The 19,025-nt window shown below is 36.6% G+C and overlaps 2 protein-coding genes across 2 annotated transcripts; both read left to right on the top strand.

Annotated features, from left to right (window-relative positions):
* Nucleotides 1–1,254: 1,254 nt before the first annotated feature.
* On the top strand, nucleotides 1,255–9,536 carry LOC113074476 (signaling lymphocytic activation molecule-like). Its single transcript, XM_026247316.1, has 6 exons — nucleotides 1,255–1,341; nucleotides 1,560–1,892; nucleotides 2,347–2,673; nucleotides 2,814–2,933; nucleotides 8,548–8,615; nucleotides 9,452–9,536. The coding sequence occupies exons 1-6, from the start codon at nucleotides 1,293–1,295 to the stop codon at nucleotides 9,500–9,502; spliced, it is 948 nt and encodes a 315-aa protein (XP_026103101.1). The 5' UTR covers nucleotides 1,255–1,292; the 3' UTR covers nucleotides 9,503–9,536.
* On the top strand, nucleotides 6,758–8,554 carry LOC113074477 (uncharacterized). The gene is made up of 4 exons (XM_026247317.1): nucleotides 6,758–6,849; nucleotides 7,095–7,427; nucleotides 7,851–8,165; nucleotides 8,307–8,554. The coding sequence occupies exons 1-4, from the start codon at nucleotides 6,801–6,803 to the stop codon at nucleotides 8,519–8,521; spliced, it is 912 nt and encodes a 303-aa protein (XP_026103102.1). The 5' UTR covers nucleotides 6,758–6,800; the 3' UTR covers nucleotides 8,522–8,554.
* Nucleotides 9,537–19,025: the final 9,489 nt, after the last annotated feature.

The following is a 19,025-nucleotide window of genomic DNA, read 5'->3' on the forward strand; positions in this document are numbered from 1 at the left end:
ATTAAGTTATAAACAAATAAATATTCAATAGTTTTATTGGGGTTACCTCTGATCCTGCAGTGGCTACAACATACCATAACTGAATCCCCATCCCATGTCACATCACAGCAGGAGTGCTAGGGAAAGATGCTGCGGGGCAACATGGTGCAAAGTCCCCCCAACTCCAATCCCTGGCCACTACCTACATGCCCCATTTACCTTATATGTCTGTTTATTTATTTATAGTTTTATATTCTGAATGTGTAGATGTGTATATGTCTCAGTTAGTTTTTGATGCTGAATAACATCTGACAAACAATACAGAGGAGTTGAAGGCTGCTATCAAAGAAACCTGGGCTTCAGTATTGTCTCAGCAGAGCCACAGGCTGATCGCCTCCATCCCACTCCGTAGTGAAGCAAGGATTTGTGCAAAACGAATCCCAATCCCATAATTAAACCTACTTTGGAGATCTTGAACATTTTTGTTTTGTAAATCTTTTCTTGATTGGTCTTCGAGAAAAAGTAAGATACTGATTTTTCTTTTCCTAAGCTGTAAGTCGTAACCATCAGAATAAAATAAAAATAAAATAAAATGGAAAACAGAAAATAGAACAGACTTTAATTTTGTTAATCAGAGCAGGGATAGTCAGCAGGGATTTGTTTGTTTGTTTTTTAGCTGAGAGGAGAATGGCAGGAAGGAGTAAAATTGGGAGAGGAGCTGCAGACCACAAGCTGAGCAAAATGAACACAATCTTGCAAAAAAATCTGCACTTCACAGTTTCTGTTCAAAGTCTTCATCCTGTTTGTGTCAGTGAAAGAGCTGAACTTCCTCTAATGTTCATATAGATACTGTAAAGACAATCCACGCTTAGTTTACTGTCCATCTTGAGCTCCTCACTGAAGTAAAAGGAGGGGGACACCTCTGAGGGGCGGAGTTTATCCAGACGAAGTAAACCTAATCTGCAAGTACGGAAACTGAAATCAAAATGTAGAGTTCATGCGTTTTTAAAATGGATGGATGTACCACAACTTTCAGGATATATTTTAATTGACGTACAGTAACAGTCCAACGCACATCGTAATCTCAACTCTTAATCTTAATGATCTTTTTTTTTTGTGTCCCATCTTGAAATTTTGAAGCAAAGAGAATTCTAATATAAAAGTGATAATGTTGATAGCACCGTTAACTGTATTCCTCGAAATGTTCTTTTTTTATTTTTTATTTTTTTTGGACTTGGCGGATGAGCAAACTCGCTCTTCTAAATCTTTATTGATATATATTTTATTGATTGGATATTTAGGAAACTGTGAATATGATTCATAAATATTTTTTCCTCTGCCTATGGATTTGGTTCTCACATGGTAAGTGATATGTTTTATTATTATTATTATTATTATTTTTATTATTATTATTATTATTATTATTATTATTATTATTATTATTATTATTAAATAGTGGTTAATTCCCAAAAGTTGCCGTTTTTATATTTCCACACAATAACAATATTTCGGTATTTGAATATGTTTAACATCTGGAAAAAAAACAACTCACAATAAAACAATATTGTTGTGTGTTTCAGTTGTTATTGGTGATACAGATGAAGTGAAGTCAGTGTCAGTGACTGAAGGAGATTCTGTCTCTCTTAACTCTGGTGTCTCTGAAGTACAGAGAGATGATCTGATACTGTGGATGTTTAACATTAACAATTCAGACACTCGTATTGCTGAAATCTACAGACAGAACATTAATATAAAAGATAATACTCTGATATTTGGAGACAGACTCCAGTTGGACAGTCAAACTGGATCTCTGACCATCAGAAACATCAGATCTGAACACTCTGGACTTTATAAACTAACAATCATCAAAGCTGCTGGAGTCACATACAAGAGTTTTTCTGTTGCTGTCTATGGTGAGTAATATTACATTTAATAATATCAAGCAATTAAGGTAATGTTACATTTTCAGAAGAATTGTTCTTTAAGATGAATATCTCTTTATCTAATGAAGTATAAGAGGTTTGCTGTATTCATAATATTATCAAGACTAATCACATTATAAACAGCCACAGTGCCTTATTGCTTAAAACATATATTTATAAAAAATGTTAAAGAAATAGTTCACTCAAAAATGAACATTTCCTGGAAATCTAATTTCTCTCAGACTGTTTAAGATGTGGTTTGTTTTTCATTGGAAGAGATGTTAACAAATGAAGCATTACGTTACTTTCCCACAAGTTGATTCTCTGCAGTAAATGGGTGCCGTCAGAAAGAAAGAGATTCCAAACACAGAATACAACTTCTTCAATTTTGTGCCCATTTAGATTAAGCAACATTTGTATTTCTATTTATTCTCTATATTTCCAGCTCCTCTTCCCTCTCCTGTCATCACCAGAGACACTTCAAACTGTTCTTCATCATCTTCATCATCATCTTCATCATCATCTAAACGTTCATCAGTGTCTAATTGTTCACTGTTGTGTTCAGTTGTGAATGTGAGTGCTGTGACTCTCTCCTGGTACAAAGGAAACAGTTTATTGTCCAGCATCAGTGTGTCTGATCTCAGCATCAGTCTCTCTCTACCTCTGGAGGTGGAATATCAGGAGAACAACATCTACAGCTGTGTGATCAACAATCCCATCACAAACCAGACCACACATCTGGACATCAGTCAATTCTGTCACACATGTCCAGGTACGTCAGTGGTAATATTAGTGATTATAATTAGTGATTAAATATATTCTTCAAGCTTTCCAAGACATGTTAAGTTAGATTGAGAGCTATGGTAATAATGTCTTGACTGATAATTATTATTGTTCTGTTGTTCATTGCAGAACTCACTCCGCACTCACAGTCAGTGGTAATATCAGTTATAGTGATAGTACTGCTTTTGGTTGTAGTTGGAGGGGTGATATACTTGTACAACAAGAAATGCAAACAAGCATGTTCAGAAGGCAAGTATTACTTTACGCATTAAATAATATAAAACTGTCTGGGACAAAATCTTTGTATATTGTTGTGCCATCATGATCCACTAGAAGCAGTACATCCTGAGTGTTGTCAAAGGAAATGGCAAAGTAACACATATTGCTTTATTTTTTAACTATAGTCATAATAAATGATGGAAACTGATTTGTGTTTGTAGATCCGGCAATCATAGAAAAGCGAAGCATGTCAGAATACACTCAGATCATCTACTGCCTTCAGATGAGAGATCTGCCTCGGGTCAGTGAACAGTTCATCTCATTTACTACGACTCATTCTCTTTCTTTCTTTCTTTCTTTCTTTCTTTCTTTTTTTTACTTACTTTAAATATGATCGTATGTGATTCTGTTTAATGATTATGATTCACTGAAAAGAACCAGCTAATATGAATCATTAGTTCGGGAATAAGATCACATTAGTTATGCTGCATGTTTTTTTTTTTTTTTTTTATTAACGGAATAGAACGCCTCATAAGAATAACCCCTTCATATACCCTATTTTTACAGTCCAGATGATTATTGATTAGTTTGCAATATAAATGTTTTTTTCTGTCTCTAAAACAGAAATCATTGCTGGATGTGGGCAGAACCGAGACAGCTGTGAACTATCAAGACACAATAAAATCAAAAAGGCATCTCAAGAGATCATTAGGCCCAGAGTTTGTGTATGAGTTATTGAATTAATTTAGCTTTTGTATTATACACTGAATGTTATATTACAAAATATTATATTGAATCTAGACTGTTATTGTAGTGTATTGAAACACTTGTATTGCTGACCTAAACAGATTTGCAACAGTCTCTTACTTTTTTAACTTTGCTGTAATAAAACAAATTTCCTCTTGTGTATCCGTGTAATATTTAGAGTTCATATTAAACAGACATCACCTACAGGAGGGGCTATAGACAGCATTTAAAGCATAATATGTAAAAAAAAAAATATATATATATATATATATATATATATATATATATATACAGTACAGGCCAAAAGTTTGGACACACCTTCTCAATCAAGGAGTTTTCTTTATTTTGATGACTATGAAAATTGTAGAGTCACACTGAAGGCATCAAGGGCTATTTGACCAAGAAGGAGAGTGATGGGGTGCTGGGCCAGATGACCTGGCCTACATAGTCACCGGACCTGAACCCAATCCAGATGGTTAAGGGGTGAGCTGGACCGCAGACAGAAGGCAAAAGGGCCAACAAGTGCTAAGCATCTCTCGGGGAACTCCTTCAAGACTGTTGGATCACCATTTCAGGTGACCACCTCTTGAAGCTCATCAAGAAAATGCCAAGAGTGTGCAAAGCAGTAATCAAAGCAAAAGGTGGCTACTTTGAAGAACCATCTTCAAAGGTGGTCATCTGGCGCAGCACCCCATCATTATATATATATATATATATATATAAAATCGGCCTCTTCTGCAATTATCAAACACATCCACACTACTGCATACTTAGAATAACAGAATAACAGTTAAATCCCTGCTGACTGAGACAAGCCCAGTATGAACATCCCCTAATGGTCTCGGGTTTCCTTCACTGCCTTAACAAATAGTTTTCATGCTGCAGTTTAACTTTATGTAGAGCAGATGTTGGGTGTAGTTGCAGGAGAATAACAGTCCCCTGATGTTAATTCCAGATGTCATGCAGGGTGACCATCGTCCCACCTTGCAGCTGCTTGTTGCTGAGAAGCAAAACAAAACATCAGATGTGTTTCCGCTCTTCTGCAGTGAAGGTCGATGCATTGCTCTGAGCTGTTATTTGTACTGTAGAAAATCCGAACAAAGCCTCGACGTTTTTCCAGGAAGGAGGAGGTTTTGAGTGATATATAGTTTGTTGTATTTCAAAAATCAATGGGAAATAAAATTTTGCATAATTTGACTACTTTGTTGTGTTGCAGAAAAAAAAAAAAGGGTATAAAACAATAAATGTAAATGCATATTTAAAAATAATAATAATAATCATCAACATAATCTGTCTTTTACTACAAAGTGTTTCTTATTTCTGTTCACATTTGTGTTCTGCATCCAAGCAGACCTGCACAAACATCTTGTTTTTTTTGCACTTAACAAATGCCAGCTGCACTGTGACCCATTACCTGCTCTGCTCAAGATGAGACGCGCTGTGGTCTTTGGTCAGATGTGGTACGGGTGTCTATTATTGGAGATATGAGATGCAGAAGGGGTGCAGAACGTGCTCTGGAAACACTGTGGGCGAAAGGCTACATATGAAACCAAGGCCTCTAAAACAGCACTGCAGACAAAAAAAAAAGGCAAATGTGTCATAGCAATACTTTAAAACAACATACTTAATCAGAGATGTCTAAATTAAAATATAATAAGATGTTCTGATGAACTTTTACCAGAAGCTGCCAATAGATGCTGTAAAAACAAATAGTGGTCTATTGAATAGAAATTCAATTGACAAAAAAGCTTGACTGAATTAGTTGCTCAGAGGAAATATAAGTATGCATTGAGGAAGATGGCTGACCTTGACCTCGGGTCATGAGTAACAATGAGTTAATTGTGAATAAATGTAGAAAACTGTTGTTCTGTATTTCCCATGAGACACGATTCAAGTATGCAGATTCCCTTGTGCAAATCATTTGGCAGTAAAACACTGAACCTTGAGTATGGTGTTCAAAAATGTATTTTAATGTGCCATTTAAATATCTTTTGTTAAACACAGAAATAGTGCATGAATGTTATTCATACAAATGTACATTTATCATAAACACTTCCTTCATCATAAGAAGATACAGGAAATAGTGGCCAGCCAAAACCAAAGTGTCACAACATCTCTAGATAGTGTGAACTGAGTATAGAAATGAAACTGCATTAACTATTCAGTATCTAATGTTATGTCATTTTTGTGCCCTGACCGACATCTTTATTGATTTTAATTGACTCTTCTGCTTAAGAGTGAATGTGCTGTTGTAAACCATATATTTTGTCATAAAAACATTTATTGATCTTTTCAATCTAAATCACCGGTTAACAGAACAGACTCTTTGATTTACTCAGCAGCTTTGAGGTTTCATACTCATTAGAGCAGACTAAAAAGAGGCTTTTATTTAATTTAGTTATTCGGAGCAGCAGGGATTTCTTTTATTTTTTGCTGAGAGGAAAATGGCAGGAAGGAGTAGCCTAAACTGGGAGAGGATATGCAAACCACAAGCTGAGCAAAATAAATACATTCCTGCAAAAATAAAAAAAAATCTGCACCTCAACACAGTTTCTGCTCAAAGTCTTCATCCTGTTTGTGTCAGTGAAAGAGCTGAACTTCCTCTAATGTTCATATAGCTACTGTAAAGACAATCCACGCTTAGTTTACTGTCCATCTTGAGCTCCTCACTGAAGTAAAAGGAGGGGGACCCTACTGGGGTGGAGTTTATCCAGACGAAGTATGCTAACCCAAATCTGGAAGTATGGAAACTGAAATCAAAATTTAGCGTTTTGGATTCTGTTGACTACTTTTTTCTTCACTTAAAAATATCGTGCGTTTTTAAAATGGATGGATGTACCACAACCTTCAGGATATATTTTAATCGACGTACAGTAACAGTCCAACGCACATCGTAATCTCAACTCTTAATCTTCATGGGCTTTTCTTTTTGTATCTCATCTTGAAAATTTCAAGCGAAAACGATACTAATATAAAAGTTATAATAGGCTATTGATAGCACCGTTAACTGTATTCCTCGTAATGGTCGTTTTTGTTTTAAATGTATTAGGTTTCTTTTAATAGGCCTATTCGACTTTGAAAAAAGCGGACGCGCAAACTCGGTCTACTGAAACATGAGTTTATCGATCGGATATTTTGGGAACTGTGAATATGAATCATAAAACTTTTTCCCTCTGCCTATGGATTTGGTTCTCCCATGGTAAGTGATACATTTTTTATTAAATAGTGTTTCATTCCCAAAGTTGCCGTTTTTATCTTTTCACACAATATATATTTCGGTATTTTGAATAGCCTGTTCAACATCTGGAAAACATCCTGTCTAAAGACATAAACAACCGACTCATTCTGAGTTGGTGAACAAGTCCTTTTCAGTGCGCTTGTTGTTGTTGTTGTTGTTGTTTTATTGGAGAAATATATGAATAAAAATATTGTTGTGTGTTTCAGTTGTTATTGGTGATACAGATGAAGTGAAGTCAGTGTCAGTGACTGAAGGAGATTCTGTCTCTCTTAACTCTGGTGTCTCTGAAGTACAGAGAAATGATCAGATACTGTGGATGTTTAACATTAACAATTCATACACTCGTATTGCTGAAATCCACAGACAGAACATCTATATAGATGATAATACTCTGATATTTGGAGACAGACTCCAGATGGACAATCAGACTGGATCTCTGACCATCAGAAACATCAGATCTGAACACTCTGGACTTTATAAACTAACAATCATCAAAGCTGCTGGAGTCACATACAAGAGCTTTTCTGTTGCTGTCTATGGTGAGTAATATTGCATTTAATAATATCAATAAATTAAAGTAATATTAAATTATTAGAAGAACTGTTCTTTAAGATGAACATCTCTTTATCTAATGAAGTATAAGAGGTTGTGCTGTATTCAGAATATTATCAAAGCTAATCACATTATAAAAAGCCACAATGCCGTATTACTTAAAAAAATTGTTCAACATTTACAGGAAATCTACTTTCTCTCAGGCTGTTTAAGATGTATATGATTTGTTTTTCATTGAATGAGATTTTAAGAAATTAAGCATTACGTTGCTTTCTCACAAGTTGATTCTCTGCAGTAAATGGGTGCCGTCAGAATGGATTCCAAACACAGAATACCACTTCTTCAATTTTGTCATCATTTACAGTAAATTAAGTAACATTTGTTTTTCCTTTTATTCTCTATATTTCCAGCTCCTCTTCCCTCTCCTGTCATCACCAGAGACACTTCAAACTGTTCTTCATCATCATCTTCATCTTCATCTAAACGTTCATCAGTGTCCAGATGTTTACTGCTGTGTTCAGTGTTGAATGTGAGTGCTGTGACTCTCTCCTGGTACAAAGGAAACAGTTTATTGTCCAGCATCAGTGTGTCTGATCTCAGCATCAGTCTCTCTCTACCTCTGGAGATTGAGTGTCTGGATGATTCCTACAGATGTGTGATCAACAATACCATCAGCAACCAGACCACACATCTGGACATCACTCATCTCTGTCACACATGTCCAGGTACGTCTGTGGTGATATTAGTGATTATAATTAGTGATTAAATATATTCTTCAAGCTTTTCCAAGACATGTTAAGTTAGATTGAGAGCTATGGTAACAATGTCTTGACTGGTAATTATTATTGTTCTGTTGTTCATTACAGAGCTCATTCAGCAGTCACAGATGGTGGTAATATCAGTTATAGTGATAGTTCTGATCGTGGTTGTACTTGGAGGGGTGATATACTTGTACAAAAAGGCATGTCCAGAAGGCAAGTATTACTCTTTTCATCACATTATGAGGATTCTGAGACAAAATCAAGATTTTAAAAGATGTGCCACAATATCTGTTTTTAAACACCATTTAAGACTTAATTGAAAAATGTAACATTATCATTAAAACAGTCCAGACTTGTGAGGAAGAGGTACTTTATGCCGAAACAAGATTCTGTGCGCGTAGTGCTCACAGTACGGTAAGACACAGTATTGCAGTGTGCAGTGAATCTGTCTGCAGAAACCACAAGCGCTGAGAGAAACACATGCGCTTACACACGTGAAGACGAAGCAGAAAATGTGCCATTCTGTGCTGATGTCAGTGTTGTACTTATTTGTCTGTGCATTATGTTGCCCTTCAAGCAATTTAAAACACTTATTTTTAGCTCAATTCCTGCTCATGCTTGTTTTTTTTCTGCTTAGGCCAAAGTTTTACATGATAGGCACTATGCACTATCGAGTTGAGAAAGCACATTATACCCGAAAATGTTCTCATTTCTCAGAGCTAGAACAGTTTAGAAAGGATTGAGGTTGACACTTTTCTGAATATTATGATTATTTCTCTGTAAAGCCACAGGCATCTGTAACACGCACAAACAGTGATGCACAGTCATCAAATCACAAAAGCATTCATTATAAACCCTGATTATTCAATGGCAGCTGAATTAAATGAAGGAAAGCAGTGATTTCCTTTCAGCTCTACAACAGTGTTTTTAAAAAATGCGAAATAGCTAAAATGTCCTTCAAAATCCAGAAGCAAAGCTCTTACTTGCCAGTATTTAAAAAAGTTATTTAAAACAATCAAATAAAACACCAGGCTTTTGCTCTCATGTCCTTTGCTTGTAATTGTCTTTGTGTTCAACCGTTGTCCTTGAGCCGATGTATAGTGTTTATAGTCAAGAAGTATTACAAGAACATCACCAGACTGTTGATATTGATGTATACACACAAACACTACTTATATACATGTACACATACACAATTTTGTTGTTGTTTTAGTTTTATTTCCTAACGTTTGTGTTTTGTTTTCTTTCAGAAACCTGATGAAGAACACCACATCATATACTCGAGTGTTAATGTAAAATGAAAGGATCAGTGTATTTGCATTTCGGTGACTAATGTGGCACTTGCATGAAAAGTCATTTTCAAGTATATCAGGTTCAATGATCTCAAAGTGCATCTTTAAGTGCAGATTTCAGAGAGTGACAAATGCTTCACAGTTCTGAATGGAAGTGATTGAAGACTAGTGTTTCAGTTTCATCAGTATTTTATCACTTTCAAGATCGATTAACATCCTGTTTATGTATTATTCATTTCTCTAGAATATTTGACAATGACTGGTCAGTTGGCATTCAGCAATAAAATATTTCTGCACAACCTCTGCTCGTCTGACTAACTCAGTATAACTGACCACTCATCCCTAAAATCTCATAGATACTATTTAATGGTTTATACCTAATGTTACTTAGGAACTTCAGTGTTTGACGCCAATTTAATCTACCTTTGGCCTTCCAGCATGCTGTTACTTGTTCTGCATTCAGCTGTTTACCTGTTAGACAAGACATGTTCATACACGTTACGGGAATCTTTCTCTTATACTCTGTTAAACATTCTCAGTAGACACTGAAGTCTTAACAAAACATCTTTTTTTTTTTGTATCAGCTCCATAGTGTGTGTGTGTATATATATATATATATATGTATATATATTTGTACACTATTTTGTAAACCTTTTCTACATTATTTTTTTATATTTTAGATTCTTAGATTATACATTTGTATTAAAATCAACTTTGTATTATTGTACCTGCACTTGTAAGCAGATGAAAGTCAGATTCATATGAAGTATGAATTCATAAGTTTTTCTACACATTCTAATAAAATATTTTGAACCTTCTGTGTTGTTGTTGTGCCATCAGCAAATTAAAATTGTAAAGATTTTTCTTTCCTGCTTCTCCAGAATGATTGTTCAGATGACATTTACAGCATTGGCTCACATGTTGTTCCCAGGAGTGCCCATGAACCCCACATCTAGTTTGACTGCTTCTGCCTTTGAGATGAATGGGAATTTAAACAGTTCACTGTCTTCAGTTATTATATAGACATTCTTTTTCACAGATTAGATCCTGAAAGTCTGGCGCCCATTTTATTCCAACCCTAACTGACAAGCAGTTACTTGTCTGCCGTTACTTGTTTAGCTTGTCAGACAGGACATGTCTGTGCAACTAATACTGGACATTTTCCACTGTATTTTACATGTTAGCTCTGAGCTAATCAGAAAAAGTTGTATTTCTACGGCACTTTTTTGGTATAGAAAAAGAAAAAGTGTTTTAAATAATGTTTTCTGCGATGTGTGCCCAACTGATCTTGACATACTAATGCTGATCTAGTCTCACAGGTAAAGTAGTAATGCAATGCAAACAAAACCTGTGTTATCTTTTTCTACATTCATGTATTAAACTAAAACAGCAATACAAAAAAACAAAAAAAAATATTTTGCCATGACAAAAAGTATCTAAAAAAGTCAAGTCTGCTTTATTGTCAATTCTTCAACATGTACAGTACAGAGTATTGAAATTGCATTACTCTCAGACCCTTTGTGCAACCAGATAACATTAACAGTAAAACATGATTTGCAGGGGGGCTGAGGTTCAGAGTTCAGTGGGGCATGGGGAAAAAGAGGGGAGGGGCAAGGTCAAGGGAAGTTCAGGTCAGTGACAGCCTGATGAATAAAGCTGTCATTCAGTCTTCAGAGCTTCCTCCCTGATGGCAGCAGATTAAAGAAACTGTGTAATGGCTGTGTGTGCATCTTCCGGAAGGATGTGTTGCAGGCGCCATGCCACACAGTGATGCAGCTAGTCAGGATGGTGCCTCTGTAGAAGGTGTACATGATGGGGGCGGGACTCAGAGGAAGTTAAAACGCTGCTGTGCTTTCTTGGCCAATGCTGAGGTTTTGTCGGTCCAGGAGAGGTCCTCTGTGATGTGCACACCCAGGAACTTGGTGCTGCTCACCCTCTCCACAGTCGCACCATTGGTGTCAGAGGAGCATGCTGAGTGTGCACTCTCCTGAATTCAACAACAATCTCCTTCTACTTTTCCATGTTCAGAGAGAGATTGTTGTCACTCCAACATTGGCCAGGCGGCTCACCTCGCTCCTGTAGTTTGTCTCATCTCTGTTGCTAATGAGACCCACCACAGTCATGTCATCCACAAAATTAATAAAGAGGTTGGAGTTGTGTGACGGTGTGCAGTTGTGGGTCAGCAGAGAGAAGAGGAGGGGGCTCAGCACACATCCTTGGGGGACCCCAGTGTTCAGTGTGATGGTGCTGGATGTGTTGCTGCCAATTGTTGAGCCTCAGTTGTACCAGTTTGTGGATGAGCTGTTGAGGGATGATTCTGTTGAATGCTGAACTGAAGTCTATGAACAGCATTCTGACGTATGAGTCTTTTTTGTCTAGATGTTTGAGTGCTGAGTGGAGGGCAGTGGCGATGGCGCAATCGGTTTGAGCGGTCAGACTGTTATGCAAACTGGAAGGGATCCAGGGAGGGGGGGAGGGCAGACTTGATGTGATGCATGACTAGCCGTTAGAATCACTTCATGAGAATGGGAGTATAGTGCAACTGGATGGAAGTCATGGAAGCAGGGTGGAGACAGCTTCTTCAGGACTGGAATGATGGTGGTATCTTTAAAGAATGTGGGGGTAACAGCCTGACATAGTGAAAAGTTGAAAATGTCTGTGAAGACCTGAGTGAGTTCTGTCTTCAAAAGTCGTTCACTGATGTATTTAGCCCAACAATTTTTGGACTTACACAGTAATTATTTGACTAATTCTTAAAACGAACCATGTCTCTGCTTGTCAAGTCTGGAGTTGTTAAACATGGTGACTTCAAGTCAGTGACACTAGAGGGAGCCAAAACTTTAAACAATGTGCATCTCTTCATAAATAGTATATGACAATAGAAGTCCAAAAGCCACCACAATCCATGTTGCTTTTAAGGACAATTCAGAACAACAACTACAAATAGAAAGAACTACAATAAATTTTAGTTCTGACTTTCATAATGTATTTCATGATTTAAAACCTGTAAATCAATTGCTATTTCATGGTCCACAACATGAGAAAAATCAATTAACATGAAAAACTATGTGGCACCATTGTGCAGCAGCAAGCATTTCTACCTCAAGAAACCTCAAAGTTGATCTGTAGATAAATGCGTGCAAATGTATAGGGCCCCATTTCTATATTTCTCCTGGGGCCCTCAAATCATTAAATCCACCCCTGCGTAAATGTTACCATATTTTAAGTTCAAAAGAGCAATAATTGAGAAAAAATTTAGTTTGCATCACTGGATATTACTGTCAGTTAACATTTGTCTTTCCTTCAACATTAAAGCTGAAAGTTGCCAGTAACGTCAGTCACAGCAAAACTGTTCCATGTTTTATGTTTTTCAGCAAAATTTACTGTTTGTTATTTATTTATTATCAAAACACTTGCTGGTAGTAATGCCATAAATGAGTTCTACCTGTTGCAACATTTCTTACTGCCTTCTATTAAAAAATATTTTTTTACCAAGGTAAATCTGCATATAATTGGAATAAAAATTTAAATATTGTTTAATGTAAAATATGTTAAAGATTAGCAAACAGGTTGTTGGTTTATTTGTTTCCTCACAAAAGCTATTTATTCAGTGTAGAGAAGCCTCCTTCACTGACATCCATTCCGAAATACGGACTCTGGTCTCCTGCTGTCATGATCCGGTCTATAAACTTCTGGTCCCACGTTACAGAATACTCTGCCACACAAAGATACAGCAGCTTTTCAGAGGAACATTACCAGGTATGGACACGGCACATATATTATTAGATCTTAAACAAGGTCCACGTTTGCTGGAGAACTATATTTAGGAGTATATAGCCATTGCCTATTACTCTGATTAACTAGACTGTTTGTTGATAGAGTTTTTTTTTTTTGCTATGGCATTAATCAGCCACTGAGGTCTAGCTCAGAGGCGAGGGTCCGCGTTCACCACTTTGCCAGTTTATGGACTATGCTTTGTTGTGTGTTGCTTCAGCTCCTTGTATGGTGGTGGCGCCCAGCGATGTTCTCTCAGCCTGTTGTTTGCCGTCAAGGAGACTGTTACTACTGTGGAACCTTCAGAGGTTGCACCAACTGCTGCAGAACCTTCGGAGGTGTCAGTATCCATCTATGAGCTCTCATGTCATGATCCGGTCTATAAACAGGTCACCCGCTCTTCATATGGACTTTCACACTACACTGACTGTTACACATCACCCTGGACTACATTTCCCATGCTCCATTGCTCTAATCACAAGCTCACCTGAAACCAATCACACACCTGCTATCAATAAAATACAATATATAAATCAGTCTCATGCCACCATTTGGCGCAGAGTACTGTTTAGCCTAGCTACCTTAACAAGCACGTCCTAGTTTCCTGTTTCCCAGGCTTTTCCCTCGATGGTGTTTCTGTTTTTTTTGGATTTTTCTCTATTGTCTTGCCATTTGGACTCTGTTTGCCCCTGGCTGGACTATTACTTGTGTACATGGATTACCCCTCTTGTCCAGCCCTTTGGATATTGTCTGTCGATCGACGACCCACGCATGGAATACTCTTGTGTCTTGACCTCAACATACCTGTTTGCCATTGTTTGACCCTGCTTGTGTTTGACTATTTATCGAAATAAAAGCTTGCACATGGACCCGCACCCCTCATGTCTCGTCGGCTCCCAAGTTACCCCTTCCCTGCACACTCAAAAAATTGTTAGCATTAGCCATTGCAGTTTTTTGGCTAAAGGTTTCAGATTAGCCTTCCAGTTTTGAATACACTTTCTGCTTTCGTCAACAAAGAATAAAAAGTGTACAGCAAAGCAGTACAACAATTAGTGCAGAATTCTGCTGTGCACTATGTTCTCTAACTGCTACAGAATGATTGACATGCTGGTTTAAAGGTGCGCTTGCCAACTAAGCTTCCCTATTTTAGCAAAGTCAAACCATGACCCATCATGGACCTGATTCAGCTGCCATGAGAGATTGATATCAGCATGACGCATCAGCTAGAAGAGTTAAATTTAAACGCTTCTCCTCCTCGATGGTGATTGGTGAGAAAAATTGATCACAAAATATATTCAATTTTCCAGTCAGCAGATGTTATGTGTGAGTGTGTGCATTATAAAGAGACATAAATACATTAAGTTCCATTTTGTAATGGCTATGTGACTGACCTGTGTTTCTCTATCTTGATTGTGGTTCAAGCTCTGGTGGTTTAACATAGGCTACAGGATGTGGGGGGACGGGGACTTTAAACCCATACAGAGGAAGTAGATGATAAGTGATTGAGCTGATGTGGGAAATTACAACTGTTTGCAGGACAGACTAGATACGCAACTATTAAAATGAGCTAATAGTCTGAATGATTTATTTGATGTATAAAGCTACATACAACTTCTTTTTAGTTTGTTTTTAATGTAATTATCATGCAAGGGTGCAGCCTCTGAATTGGGACACAGCTGTTGTACTATGAATGGGAGAAAGAAACGCCAACAGCCAATTGATTAAGCCATCACGTCACAGCAGCTGCCTCTGTAAGATCTGGTTTGCATAAAAACAAACAAGTGCCCTCAGATGTGTGCTTTGAAAAGCACACACGCACATTGACTGGACCAACCTGAAATACAAGCTTTATAATGCTATTTCAGCATAAGAAATACTTTTTTTCCCAGTTGATCTCAAATATGTGTGATTTATGTGGCCAAAACTAACCAGAGCAAAATGAACTGAAAGCATTTTATTAGAGACATTGTGGTTCAGCAGGACCTGCATCACAAGATGCACATATACAAACCTGACCACAATAGAAGACCTTTTCCAGATAAGTGTTTATTAGTATAGACTATAGACTGTATAGAGATCAAAATCTCATTCTGCATAATTTACTCTTGTGTGAGAGAAAGAAGCCAGGGCATCTTTATGATTTTACATTCTGTGTCTTTAAAACAGTATCAGTGTGCTATGAGCTTTAAAACCACAAAGTTTTGTAAGCCAAACATATGCAGGTACTGCAGCATTACCACTATAAAATCAACTATAGCCATTGGAAATGGCATTAAGCTGACATGTTTGTCACAAAAATGTTTTGCACTGAAGAAGTTGTGCACAAGGGCCCTTTTTGAAATGCAGAATGAACATGAGATGCTCTGTGCCTTTACTAACAACTCAGTTTTAGACTCAAAATGAAACCTCTGGTCAGATCTATTTAGGTCAGTTCGGGGTATCAAGCTTTTATGTTGTTGTTGAATGCAGAAGCAGGTGTTTTGGCATACACCTATTTTCGGACACACAAGAGTGCACTCAAGTGTTAGTGTGTATAAGGTGTATTTGTGACCACAGCGACTGCTTTCTCAAGCTCTTGTGAAACTCCCTTACCACTCTTTGTGCTTCACTGAAAACAAATGTAGCTTCAGAGAACTTGAATACATACTTTAAATACAGCTACAGGTAAAAGATCATCTTGAAATGAAAGCAGTGTTTAGTGACATTTACGAAGGAATCTTTCTCTTTTATGTTTCTCTTCAGCTTCACTGTCATCATTCTAGAAGGTCTGCATTATTCTAGCTTTTGAATAACACTCATCTGATCAGTAAACTGGAGCTGGAATTTCTATTGTGTTGGATGTAGCTTGTCATTAAGATTTGGAGTTTGGGGGAAAGCATCATGCTTCAAAACTAAACAAAATAAACTGCAAGAATCTCTTTGACCTGATTGTGCCATTAGTTCAAGTTTAAGAGACCCAGATTACAAACAGATTTCATTGTTCGGCCACAAATAGCATTTTCACAAATAAATATGGAAATAATTGAAATAAAAGTAATAAGAAGCATTTTAAGTGAAATAAAATTTGGTTTCCTGTTGTTTCATGTTGCTTAGGTTAAAACTGAGCTGATGTCTTAAAAAGTATGCTAATAAAAATTATAATTCATGTTCTCCACAGTTAGGATTTTTTAAAGTATATTTAACCTTAAGCATCTGATGAGAAAGGAGCAAGGAGGTTGAGTTTTAGCTGAAAAGGAAACGGTGGCCAACCAGAAACCAAAGTGTCAACAGAAAAAAAAACCTAGAGGTGAACTGAGAGCAACAAGTCTGTAACAGCTTCTCGTGGTTTAGGGGTCATGCGTTAGTGCTGTGTGAACTAGCTTACTACCATTTTCCTCTGTTCACAAAGTATCTATTTACACTGGGTGAATGTCAGTGTGCTTACCTGAAAGCTTCCTGAAGTTAAGTAAACTCTGTGGTTTGCATTGCAATTTGCATGTTGGGTCACTCAGACTCTCACAGACACAGGTGTATTCTTATGTCCCATCCTAGAAAAAAAAGAAAAAGAATGTAAAATGAGATGTTCGCTATTAAATGTGGTCCAACTCCAGCTGGAACATGATTATTTTAAGCAGCCATGGCTTCATGAGGACCAAAGGCAAAAACTAACCAACAAAAGAAGTCATCAAAAATAATTAACTTGATTAAATGAAAACAAAATACAAAGTACCTTTCCTAACTACCTGACAAAAAAAAAAAATAAACAAATCACAAACTATTTCAAAAATAAATGTCAGGTCATCCCTGTACAATGTATTTAATAATGTCTGTAGCAATTCTGAACATTAAAGGGTTAGTTCACCCAAAAATGAAAATTATATCATTAATAACTCACCCTCATGTCGTTCCAAACCCGTAAGACCTCAGTTTATCTTCGGAACACAGTTTAAGATATTTTAGATTTAGTCCGAGAGCTCTCAGTCCCTCCATTGAAGCTGTGTGTACGGTATACTGTCCATGTCCAGAAAGGTAAGAAAAACATCATCAAAGTAGTCCATGTGACATCAGAGGGTCAGTTAGAATGTTTTGAAGCATCGAAAATACATTTTGGTCCAAAAATAACAAAAACTATAGTTTTATATGACTTTATTCAGCATTGTCTTCTCTTCCGGGTCTTTTGTAGTGATGTCAGGTTCACGATCAAATCATTCGATGTAACCGGATACATTACAATTTGGATCTGCTGATGTGAGGAGAATCTATGGAGCTCTTCTCTCCAAGAGAATCAACACTAAAATGAACACCCTGTCTAAAGACTTTTTAAAGGTTTGTGCTACATTATCCACCAATGCTCTTCCACCTGACACGCAATCCTGCATGTATGTTTATGTGTGTACCAAGAGGAACACTTCCCAGAAAGAAATAAAAAAATAAAATAATAAAAAACCTTGGCCCCTCTCAATCAATATATGCATAAACATCTCAAAATTGCACTGGCACAAACATTTTAACCACTGTTCTTGGATCTGGGCTAATACTTAAGGTCAATTATGGTAGAAACATAAATGGAATGGACTGTCTTTAATAAATGATTCAACTCAGCAACAGAGATGCAAACAAAAGACGATCAAAACAAGCATTTAATGCTGAAATAAGCATTTAAGTATTTAATGCGGGAAGTATTGATTGTGAATTATTATTGGTATTACTACTATTTTTATTAATATTTGGCAAAACGATTTTTACAAAATGACAAACAAATAACTATATATATATATATATATATTACTTTTAAATAATAGGAATTTAGAGAGTGATTCGCTCTTAGGTTTAATGAAGTTTATTTGTAGTATTAGAACTTAGCGCTGTTTGCTGATTACTATACTCATAGTGTAGACCAGAAAGAGAGAGAGAGAGGGAGGGAGGGTGTAGCGTAGTGCGTGACTTTATTTTTCAGAACCGACCATTCAAACCTATTGGGAAAACCTTCATGTAACCTAATTGGATTATTTCTCGCTTGTAAACTTTGTTTGTTTGTTTTAATCTCGGACGTTGTTACTGAAGAGGTGATGGAACACTTTTGCTACATCCTTTTGTGAGCAGAGGAACAGGTCTATGAAGTTGTTTTTCACACGCACTCAGTTTTCGCGTCATGTTTAGACTGGGTGTTTATGAAGAGGTTAAGAAAAATGATTCACAGCGCATCTTTTTTCTGTCTGTGTCTTTCGCTATCGACTGGTACGTTATAACTTACTACTTTGTCAATTTATCGCAAATGAAGAATCATTAAAACAAGTTTTTTTCTTTTCTTTTTGTTTTTGTATTACAACTTCTCTGAAATGTGATATGTAACTAAGTCATCTGATTAAATATGAACTCAATTGCATACATTTCTGAAGAAAAAAAAAAATATTGGATAATGCAAGGTCCGGAATTCCTGCCTGAAAAGTAATAAATAATAGCCTAATAAACCCTCGGAATATAAAACTGTGCAAGTAGCCAAGGTGTATTTTTTATTTTATTTTATTATTATTATTTGCCAGTAGTTTCTTGCCTTAAGAGTAATTAAGTTGTCCTGCTGGATCTTCCTCACTAATACTCTGTTTGAACCTAAACAGGTTTTTTATTTGCTTTATAAACTGTTTTCTCCAGGTGTGTTTGGTGATAGAGATGAAGTGAAGTCAGTGTCAGTGACTGAAGGAGATTCTGTCTCTCTAAACACTGATGTTACTGAAGTACAGAGAGATGATCAAATACTGTGGATGTTTGGACCTAAAGA

This window comes from Carassius auratus, unplaced genomic scaffold, assembly GCF_003368295.1.
Source record: "Carassius auratus strain Wakin unplaced genomic scaffold, ASM336829v1 scaf_tig00014789, whole genome shotgun sequence".
Lineage (NCBI taxonomy): Eukaryota > Metazoa > Chordata > Actinopteri > Cypriniformes > Cyprinidae > Carassius > Carassius auratus.

Bases quoted from the DNA above. Each gene is read 5' to 3' on its own strand.
- LOC113074476 (XM_026247316.1), top strand. From the start codon at position 1,293: ATGATTCATAAATATTTTTTCCTCTGCCTATGGATTTGGTTCTCACAT. The intron at 2,674-2,813 runs GTACGTCAGTGG...TGTTCATTGCAG, and splicing joins ATTCTGTCACACATGTCCAG to AACTCACTCCGCACTCACAG. The intron at 2,934-8,547 runs GCAAGTATTACT...TCATTAAAACAG, and splicing joins CAAACAAGCATGTTCAGAAG to TCCAGACTTGTGAGGAAGAG.
- LOC113074477 (XM_026247317.1), top strand. From the start codon at position 6,801: ATGAATCATAAAACTTTTTCCCTCTGCCTATGGATTTGGTTCTCCCAT. The intron at 7,428-7,850 runs GTGAGTAATATT...CTATATTTCCAG, and splicing joins CTTTTCTGTTGCTGTCTATG to CTCCTCTTCCCTCTCCTGTC. The intron at 8,166-8,306 runs GTACGTCTGTGG...TGTTCATTACAG, and splicing joins TCTCTGTCACACATGTCCAG to AGCTCATTCAGCAGTCACAG.